This window comes from Eptesicus fuscus, chromosome 21 (assembly GCF_027574615.1).
Source record: "Eptesicus fuscus isolate TK198812 chromosome 21, DD_ASM_mEF_20220401, whole genome shotgun sequence".
NCBI lineage: Eukaryota > Metazoa > Chordata > Mammalia > Chiroptera > Vespertilionidae > Eptesicus > Eptesicus fuscus.
This window is the reverse complement of record NC_072493.1, coordinates 37,248,926-37,259,451: the sequence shown is the minus strand read 5'-3', so window position 1 is coordinate 37,259,451 and position 10,526 is coordinate 37,248,926. Positions and strand designations below refer to the sequence as shown.

The window sequence follows — 10,526 nt, the reverse complement described above, 5'->3', positions numbered from 1 at the left end:
GCCCAAGGTTACACTTAGGGAATGGAGCCTACTATGTGACTCCAGTGGCATCCCCCTCCCCCTTCCACTCCTGCCTTTTGACTCCCACAACTGAGTCCATCTACCAGCATTTGCTGAGTCTGGTACAATGCTCCTATAAATACCATCTTATTTTAATTTTGTAAGGGGTAAGCAAGAAGATCCCCATTGAACAGACTTCATGTGGCTCAGATAGGTCAAGACTTTCTAAGGTCACACATCCTGTGGTGAGTTCGAATTTCAACCAAGGCCGATCTGGCCTAGAGTGTAGATCCCCTGTTGGGCCGGGTGCCTAAGAAGCTCAATTGCGGGGTTTGGCAGGTGCTTGGGTAGGTGTGAAGGGTCCGCACCTTGGAAGGCTAAAAACCCCTCCCTGTCACTGCCGGGGCAAGTAGCCTTCCCATGTCCCCTCCCCTCTTGCAGCCGCCAGGGCATGCGCCCTGAAGCCAACTTCCCTGAAGCCAACCTCCCCTCCCTGAAACCTGCCCACAGGCTCCGCCCATCGCCGGCCAGGGCCAATCCCAGGTGGGGGGCGGGTCCGCCACGGGAGGGGGCGGGCACTAAGAGTAGTCAGGCGCCGGGAGTCCTGCGCCGGAGTCAGAACTGCGTCTCCAGACCCAGGCGCCGGTCGCAGGAGGAGAGCCAGCGAGCGATGGTGCCGCCGCCGCTTCCTGATTGGCTGCGGGTGGCTCCCTTTTCCTTCTGATTGGCAGCTGCTGAGCTGGGTATGTAAATGAAGGGAAGGGGTCTGGGTAGGGAAAGAAGGGGTATCCGGAGCGGGCCCTTTGGCAGGTTCGATCCCCGGGTCCGGCAGGTGTGCGCCGGGGCTGCCGGGAGGGAAACATGCTGGACTCGAAGCGCCGTCCGCCTCGGCCGGGCCGGGTGAATCACGCCGCGGCCCCAGAAGGGGGCGGAGGAGCCGGCTCCCTGGCTCCGGCTGCGTGACTCACCCGCCTCCGCCGCCACTTCAGGAGGAGCCGCCTCCACTGCCTTCCGGTAGCGAGAGAGGCAGAGAGCGCAGATCAGCCCGCCCGGAACCCCGGCCTGCGCGGCCTCCGGCGGCCGGCAGAGCGACAGCCGGGACGCGGGGGATCTGGAGGGTCCCTGGGTCTCAGGGGCCGGAATCCCCGGAGGAAGGCCCGCCTGGTGCCGCTAGGGGGCGCGGGGGGCGGAGTCGGGGTCGGGGGCTAAATTCCTGCGGTTTGGGACTCGCAGGTCTACGGGACAGGAGGCGAGGACTCAGCTCGGAGTAGTGTGAGGGGTTAAGGTCCTGCTGGACAAGGGCCCGGGGACTGGACCCTGCCGGCTGCCCGCCCCACAACGCAGCTTGAGCCCGGGCTCTAGAACTCCAGGGACCCCCCCACCCCCTACCCCCCACCCGGGGGGGTGGGGGGAAGTGTAGGTCCTCTCACTGCTCTCCGTGATCCCCGTGCCCATCAGGATTTCCTGGCAAGCTCTGTCCACTCTGCCTCCCAAATAAATCCTGAACCGACCAACTTTCTTCCATATCCATTACCATCTTCTGCTCCAGCCCACCGTCATCTCTCCTCCCGAAGAGTGCAGTAGCCTCCGAATGGATCTCTTCCCCCTTCTCTCCACACGCCCATCTTCCTTGACGTAGCCAAGGGGGGGAGCTTCTGGAAACCTAATCAATTCACACCACCACTCCCCCTGCTCAAACCCTCAGTGACTGCCCACCACCCTCACAATAAAATCGCAACTTCGTGTCTCTGCCGCCCACCTCCCCGCCCCGCCCCACTCCTACTCTTGTCACTTCTGTGTATTGACCACATTGGTCCTTTTTTTTTTTCCTTCCAGTTGAAGCTCATCCTGCCTCGGGCAGGGTCTTTCTTTGCCTCGGCTGTTGTTCTCTCCTCCCAGATTGTTCCCCCTGGTTATTCCTCGGGACTCCTATGCTTGAGGGCTCACCTCAGAGGAGCCTTTCTTGACCTCTCCCCAGAACTTCCTAGCACCGTCTGTACATTTCCTGTGTTTGTTAGTTTATTGTCTAATGCATGGTACTCAATACATATTAGATTAAACTATGTGAAACAGCCCCTTTTGTAAGTAAAAAAAAGAAAAAGGTTGAATATTGAACACTTCATATGGTTCATTGAAGAAATAAATTATAATAGTTATTAATAATAGTACTTATTAATATGAGAAACTGCTATATACCAGGCACTGTTGTAGTGTTGTTGTTGTTTTTAATCTTCACCCAAGGATTTGTTCCCACTGATTCCAGAGAGAGAGGAAGGGTGAGAGAGAGAAATATCAATCAGTTGTCTCCAGTACATGCCCCAACCCGGGATCAAACCCGAAACCTTTTGGTGTACGAGACATCTCTCCAACCAACTGAGTCACACCAGCCAGGGCATAGTGTTTTTGTTCTAGGAAGTAGATATTAATATCATTCATATCTTAAAGATTCCCTAAGAAAACCTAGGCTCAGAGAGGTTAAGTGACTTGCCCAAGAGCTCACAGCATTCGTCAGAGCCAGGATTTGAACTTAACATTGGCTTTCCATAACTCAGTGACTTTTCCCTCCCCACAGAGGATGCTGAGCAAGGGCTTGAAGCGCAAGCGGGAGGAGGAGGAGGAGGAGGAGGAAGCCCTGGCAGTGGATACCTGGTGGCTGGATTCTGACCACCCAGCCGTGGCACAGGCCCCTCCGGCCGTGGCCTCCAGTTCGCTCTTTGACCTGTCAGTGCTCAAGCTCCACCACAGCCTGCGGCAGAGTGAGCCAGACCTGCGGCACCTCGTGCTGGTAGTGAACACTCTGCGGCGCATCCAGGCGTCCATGGTGCCCACAGCTGCCCTGCCGCCTGTGCCCAGCCTGCCTGCAGCCCCTGGCGTGGCTGACAACCTGCTGGCCAGCTCAGACGCCGCCCTCTCGGCATCCATGGCCAGCCTCCTGGAGGACCTCAGCCATATTGAGGGCTTGAGCCAGGCACCCCAGCCCCTGGCAGAAGAGGGGCCACAGGGCCGCCCCATTGGGGGAGCCCCACCCAGCCTGGGTTCCTTGGACTTGCTGGACCCAGCCACTAGCTGTCTGCTAGACGATGGGCTCGAGGGCCTGTTTGAGGACATCGACACCTCCATGTACGACAGTGAACTCTGGGCGCCAGCCTCTGAGGGCCTCAAACCTGGCCCTGAAGGTGGGCCAGGCGAGGAGGACGCTCCGGAGCTAAAGGAGACTGAGCTGAAGGAAACTGAGCTGGACTACCTCATGGACGTGCTGGTGGGCACACAGGCACTGGAGCGGCCACCGGGGCCAGGGCGCTGACCCCGGGGCTGGGAGGGTGTCTGGTGACTAAACCGAGAGTTGGTGGCTGAACCAACTCTCCTGGAAAGACATGGCTGGCTCCCCTAGGACAGAGATGGGGGCTTCAGAGAGACAGAATCGGTCATGGGCAGCTACAGCTTGGTCCCCTTCTCTTAGGCAGATGGGAGGAGTCTGGGATCAGCCCTCGTGATGGAATGGCAGGGCCCGGTGGCTGGATTGTGATTGGACCAGGCCTAGTGCTGGACTGACTCCCCTGAGGTCATAGCCTGGAATATGGTTCTCCCTGGTGTGGAAAGAGACCCCAACCAGTTTTTTGAAATTAAAAACCAGTCCTCGGAAATAGCAAGTCTGTATGTTTCTTTGTCTCTGGGCTAAGGCAAGGGTGAGATAATAACCTTTTAACGTTTATTGACTCTGGACTGTGTACTGCACGGCTCCAAGCACTTGACACGCGTTAACTCATTTATTCCTCATGACAAGATGGGCATTTTTATTATCCCCACTTCACAGCTGAGAACAGGCTGCAGGAAATCATCACTTGAGGTGGGTTTCAAGCCATGAGCTTTACCGGTTCATTGGCCTGAGAACTCCCCGGAAGGTACTGCGCCAGGTTTCTCTGGTGTGCCCAGGCCACCTTTCAATAACGAAGTCTAGACCTTACCTGTGTGTCCTGGGGGGTGGGGGTGGGGGCAAAAGAATGAGCCAGAAATAAAAGCACAAAGCTGGAGGCTGGATGGAGCCTCTCCAAGGAGCACCCAGAGGCAGCTCTCCAGGAAAACGGTGACAGAGAGGGAGACTCCAGCCACTTTTAAAAAATAAAATCCCTGCCCAGCTGGCCGGGCGTGGCTCCAGTGGGTGAGCGTTGACCTATGAACCAGGAGGTCACGGGTTGATTCTGTTCAGGGCACCTGCCGGGATTGTGGGCTCTTGTCCCCAGTCGGGGGTGTACAGGAGGCGGCCGATCAATGATTCTCTCTTGTCACTGATGTTTCTATCTCTCTCTTCCTCTCCCTTCCTCTCTGAAATCAATATATATATATATATTAAAAAGAAAGAGAAAATCCCAGGTCTCAAATCTGAATTTGGGCAGCGAAGAGGTAGCTCGGAAATAAAGCCACGGGGTTTGGAGGCCTGACCGAAGTGGCAGGCGCCCTGCCTTCCTTCCAGAGGAAACTCAGGCCCCAGAGAGCTGAGGCCACCTGCCCGCCCGCCCGCGGGACAGGCTGGCTGCCGAGCGCCGGGCGTCTGCGCCGCCCCCGCGGTCCAGCCGCATTCCTGGCCGCGCTGGGAGGGGCCGCGCACTCAGAGGCCTGGCTGGGGACCCGGGCGGCGTCCTTCCTGGCGGCCGTGGGGGCAGGGCAGGGCCCGGGGTGCGGGCCGGGGAGGTTGGGTGGAGGGCCCGGGGGGAGGAGCAGATGCCAGACGGTGACCCGCGGGGCTGGGCCTCGACGGGGGGGAGACGCCGGCGAAGGGACACTGGGATCGTGGAGAACCCACGCCTCTCCTCTGCCCAGTGGCTTCGGGGAGGCTGAAGCTGGGAGGGAGCTGGGGGAGGCGGGCCGCCCGGGGCCGGGAAGGGGCGGGCGCAGCGGAGCTTCCTGGAGGGGCAGAGGAAGTCGTGCCCATTTCTGGAAGTGGATGCGGCGGCCTGGGAGGGGAGGGGAAATGGCTCGCCAGGAGCTGGCGCCCAGGCTGAAGGTCTTCCGGGTGCCTGGCTCCAACCCCTGGGGAATGGGACTCCCACTCCGTTTGGACCCCGACCCAGTTCTTGGGGGACTTTAGGCGAGCTCAGCAATGCCCCCTGGCGCCCAGTCTGGGGGGGTCTGTGATGCCGCTGCCTGAGATTTTTCCGGAGATCTGCCCAGTGAGTGGTTCAGGAATCCCCCCGTGTGGGGTCAGCAATGCCCCCTGTTTACACAATTGTGGGGGCCTGTTCCTGATGTCTCCCAGCGCCAACGTGCAGGGTGCTCCGTAATACCTCCTGATGCAGACAGCCCACCCCTCTGTCCCCCGTTCTCCCCATCTGCCCCCTGTGCCTCCTTGGCCAGGGATGCTCGCCTCTCCCCAGGGCCTCGGGCACCGCTGCAGAGGTTGGGGACGGCACAGAGACTCCGCAGTGAAGGGACTGCCGCCAACGTCGTGGGCACCGCGCACGAACACGTTTATTATGACTGTTTCCCAGCAGATGGAGGTCAAGTGCCTCGGGGAAGGGGAAGGTCTTTTGTACCAAAGCACCATATGGGCTAGATCAGCTGTGGTCCCCGCTCCTCTGGGGCCCTCAGGGTTACGAACAGCTCCTGCCCGAGGACCGGCCCCGCTGTCCCCATGTCTGACCTCTGGATGGTTGTACAGGCTCCCTGACTTTCTGGGGTGCACTTCTGTCCTCAGGCTCAACCCCAGGAAGCCACACTACCTCAGCCAGCAGATTCCAGGGCCCACACCATTCCTCGCTGAGCTGCGAGCCCTGGCGCGGCTGCTGCCTTTCACAGAGCCTCTGTGTGTTCCCACCACCACACTCCCCAGGCCAGCTCCCCTCCCTGGCCTCCATGGGCATTCACAGGGACCCCCTCCCCCCTCACACACGCACTTCCTGTCCTTGGTCTTCTTCACCCTCCCTCCCTGCATCCCTTCCTCCCTCCTTTCCTTCTCTCATTCAGCAAAGATTTATGAGCACCTACTATGTGCCTGGCCCTACCTAAAAGGAAAATCTGACCACATCTCTCCCCTGCTCCAGGCCCCCAGAATTTGTCCCAGTCCTCTAGGTCCTGAACCCTGCACCCGCCAAGGCTCACCTTCCCCCCCTGTGCACAGTCCCTAGGATGTGCAGTCCCAGCATGGACGCCGGATGATGCGTAGTCAGTGATTGTCGGCGCAAGAAGCCGTAGAGCAGTGGTTCTGTTGAGAGCCAGACCACCTGTGTTTGAACCCCAGCTTTGCCATTCCGGGGCTTGTGACCTTAAGCAAAGAATTTAACTTCTCTGTGCTTCAGCGTCCTCATCTCTAAGCTGGACCCGTGACAGTGCCCACCTCAAGCAGCTGTTCTGAGGGAACAGCATGTGCAAGAGTTAGGAGGTGAGGGACCTTACAACCTCTTCAGGGACCTGCCGGCGGCTGGGTTTGACTGGCAGGAGGGGGCAAGTGATAAGGTCAGTGAGGGGGCGGGAGGGGTGAGGGACTTCGCTCTGAAGGCAGTAGGGTAAAGGGAGCTCTCTGGCTGCCACGTGCACATCGTCGTAGTGATGAGATGAGACGGGAGGCCAGGAGACAGAGGGGAGGCCCGGAGCAGCGTGGGGAGAGGTGGAGGACTGAGGAGCTGTGATTGAGGAGGAGCCTAGGATGAGACCTCGGCTCTAGCTGGGAGACTGGGGGACGGTGGGCCAGGTCTGCAGTTGACACCAAGGCCAGAGAGGGACATGGTGTGTCAAAGCATCCGCGTGGCTTGGCCCTGGGGATGGGGCTCCGTCGAGAGGGCCAGGGGCAGGAGCAGGCACGGAGGACGGAGGTGAGGCTCGTTTCCCTCGGCCGCCCCGGGAAACCTGGCTCCTGCTCAGCTCAGATTGGGTGGGGAGCGGGTGGTCCCCGAGCAGAAGCATCCACCTCCTTCCCCTGCCCTACAGGATGTCCTGTGTTTACTGAGGTGGCCTTGGCCAGAACCGGGACACTGGTGCCAACTTCTAAACTCCACTTCCCATGGCCACACCCTCTCGGGTGAGGGAAAGCCAGAGACACAGAGAAGGAAATAGAGACAGCGACGACGAGACAAAGAGACACAGAGCTCAGACATGAAAACAGAGACCAAGGGAGAGACAGAGACACAGGGGAGCACTCAGAGAGACATACCATTTACGACAAAAGAGCGCTGCAGACCAGGGAAGGAAGCTTCCTTCACCTGCTAAAGGGCAGCTCACAGCTCACTTGAAGACGAAAGACGGGATGCGGGGTACCTGCGACGGGAACAAGCCAGGGTGTCTGCCCGCTGAGACACAGAGAGAAGCAGGACAGCGTGCAGCAGACTCCCGGGTCTGTCTGACCCTGAGCAGACAGGGTGGATTTTCTTCCCCACTCCAGTCTGGCCGGTAGTCTGACTCCACCCTTAACTAAAACTCAGCTCTGACTTTGTGCCTCCTGTAGGTCCCCAGGGCTCGCAGAACAAAGTGTCAGCCCCTCCTCATGACCCCGATGACCTCTCCTCAGCTTTCCCTCACACTCTCCAATTTCTCAAAGGAGCTCTTTGCACACAGACTATTCCCTCTGCCTGAAACCCACTCTCCTTTATCTACCACTCACAGCTCTGCATGAATCCCTATGTATCCTGGTTGGGGCTGACCAGCAGCCCCTGAACGACAGATGAACAGATTACTCAGACACAGTTTGACTGTGCAAGAGAGGATTGCGGGGGGGGGGGGGGGGGGGGGGGGGGGGGGCTGGCTTTAGTAGCCAGAGCCGCCTCTATTACCTGCCTCATTAGGCCTTCATTGGATTTTTTATCTTTTTATTTTTTATTTTATTTTCTTTTATTTTTAAATATATTTTATTGATTTTTTACAGAGAGGAAGAGAGAGGGACAGAGAGCTAGAAACATGGATGAGAGAGAAACATCGACCAACTGCCTCCTGCACACCCCCTACCGGGGATGTGCCCGCAACCAAGGTACATGCCCCTGACCGGAATCGAACCCGGGACCTTTGAGTCCGCAAGCCGACGCTCTATCCACTGAGCCAAACCGGTTTCGGCGAATTTTTATCTTTTTTTTAAAAAAAATATTTTTTATTGATTTTTCTACAGAGAGGAAGGGGAAGGGATAGAGAGTTAGAAACATGGATGAGAGAGAAACATTGATCAGCTGCCTCCTGCACACCTCCTACTGGGGATGTGCCCGCAACCAAGGTACATGCCCTTGAGCGGAATCAAACCTGGGACCACAGGCCGACGCTCTATCCACTGAGCCAAACCAGTTGGGGCTGGAATTTTTCTCTTTAGATACAATCAGTAGGTGAGTAATCTTGGGAGGACACGTGTTTACACTGTCCTTAGGCACGGGCACCCAGGGATTAGGCATAGGATTCCAGTAACCACCTGGGGGTCTGCCTGTGCACGGGCTTGTTTGGAAAGGTCAAGGGATAATCAGGGGCGCTGCCTCTGACACTCCCCTGAGTCGGAATTCCGATAAACTGGGCAGGCGGCCTTCCACACACTTCCCTTTTATCAGAATGTCCTCCTTACAACTTTCCAGCCAAGCCTATGTGCTCCCCAACATATCCTGCAGGTGCCGGTTCAAATGTCACTTCCTCCGGGAAGCCCTCCCTGATCATTCTGATAGTACCACAACGCCAGGCCCTGCAGATAGACCCAGACCCATCTTTCATATCACTTAAGTCGGTGTGTAATAATAGACTCATTCTGCTGATCACTTTTTTAAAAAATATATATATATTTATTGATTTTTTACAGAGAGGAAGGGGAAGGGACAGAGAGTTAGAAACATCGATGAGAGAGAAACTGGGGATGCGCCCGCAACCAAGGCATGTGCCCTTGACCGGAATCGAACCTGGGACCTTTCAGTCCGCAGGCCGACGCTCTATCCACTGAGCCAAACCGGTTTCGGCTGTTGATCACTTTTTTTAATGTCTGTCCCCTTTCAACTGTGAGTTCTTGAGGGCAGTCCCTGTCACTACTGTGTCCCCAGCACTGCCCGGCCCAGGGATAGATGCAGAGAAGGTGTCTGCGAGTAGCTGGTGAAAGTATAACTGAGGGGGGGGGGTGCTAAAGGAGGGGCATGTTTGGTCCTGGGGCAGCTATGAGCAAGGACACAGCTCTCAGCTCCTGGACATGTCCTGTGTGTTGAACTCTCTTTGGATTCGGCTGCTCTGCACAGGCTGTCCCTTCTGCCCATACAGCTGTTCCCTTCCCTCTTCTCTCGTCCAGTTCCCATCAGTCATTCCAGTGTCCGCTCACGTGTCCCTTCCTCGGGAAGCCTCCCCGACCCCCCTTCCTCGGCTGGAGCCGGCACCTGTCCTGGGCTCCCCGTCAGGCCCTGGTTGGCCTCTCTGCCTGTGAGACTCCATCACAGCCCTGGCCATTTGGGGTCTGTCCCCGGTTGGGCTGTGAACTCTGTGAAATCGGGCCCGGGCTATCTTGGTGTCCACAGCACCGTTCCGCGTGGGGCTGGGCACAGGACCAGGGGCTCACCGACCGCGGACGTGGGATCAAGGACGGCTCCCTTCTCCCCGCTGGTGCTTTGCTCGTGTTTGTACCTCCACCTGAAGCCCCTGCCCACCTTGTCTCAACCCTTCAGCTGGACTTTAGATGTCCCCTCCTCCAGGAATCCTTTCCTGAGTCTCCCCCAACCCCGGAGTGAATGTAGGTGTGTCAGTGTCTCTAGAGCCCAGCAAAATTTTTTTTAAAAAATATATATTTTATTGATTTTTTTACAGAGAGGAAGGGAGAGGGATAGAGAGTTAGAAACATCGATGAGAGAGAAACATCCATCAGCTGCCTCCCGCACACTCCCCACTGGGTATGTGCCCGCAACCAAGGTACATGCCCTTGACCGGAATCGAACCTGGGACCCTTGGAGTCCACGGGCCGACGCTCTATCCACTGAGCCAAACCGGTTAGGGCCCATCAAATGTTTTTTGAATGAATACATGAGCAGATGAATAAATCAATGAAAGCGAGGGGTGCGGGGGCGGGGGGGGGGGGGCAGAGATTGCAATGGTTGAGGGTCTCCTCAGGCCCATCAGCAGCCCTGATCGCCCTGTCCCTTCCACCCCTCCTGGGAGGAGGGTTCTGGCTGGGTTTCGGCCACACCCCAACCCTTGCTGGCTGCCAGGCCTGGAAAGCTTTTCCCAGAGCTCAGCACATTCCTGCCTTCTCCGGTGGCTGGGAGTGGGCAGGGGGCATTTTGGAGAGAAGAGAGGAGGCCCCGAGCATTCTGGGATCTTGCCAACCTGTCCTATGGGGTCCTGCCAACCTGGCCCCTATGCCCTGATATGCAGTGCAGTCCAGGGGACAGTTCCTCAGAGGGCCCACCGTGCTGGGGTGAGGGTGGAGGCTGCCGGCTGAGCAAAGGGCCTGGTGGCCTCGCCTGGCTGGACAATGGGGCAGAAGCTGCTGATGTGCATTTTGGGGGTAATCCCCGGCCTCACAGCAGCTCCAGCCTCGGGCCTGGGCTCAGAGAGCTGTGAACATCCGAGGCAGCAGCCGGGTGGGTGCGAGGGGC

At 57.8% G+C, this 10,526-nt stretch overlaps 1 protein-coding gene across 1 annotated transcript; it reads left to right on the top strand.

Moving 5' to 3' along the window:
- Positions 1 to 609: 609 nt before the first annotated feature.
- SERTAD1 (SERTA domain containing 1) lies at positions 610 to 3,644 on the top strand. Its single transcript, XM_008139586.3, has 2 exons — positions 610 to 743; positions 2,573 to 3,644. Exon 2 carries the CDS (start codon positions 2,576 to 2,578, stop codon positions 3,302 to 3,304), a length of 729 nt encoding a protein of 242 aa, XP_008137808.2. The 5' UTR covers positions 610 to 743; positions 2,573 to 2,575; the 3' UTR covers positions 3,305 to 3,644.
- The last annotated feature ends 6,882 nt before the right edge of the window (positions 3,645 to 10,526 follow it).

Excerpts from the sequence above, each read along its gene's own strand:
- SERTAD1 (XM_008139586.3), top strand. The coding sequence starts at position 2,576 with ATGCTGAGCAAGGGCTTGAAGCGCAAGCGGGAGGAGGAGGAGGAGGAG.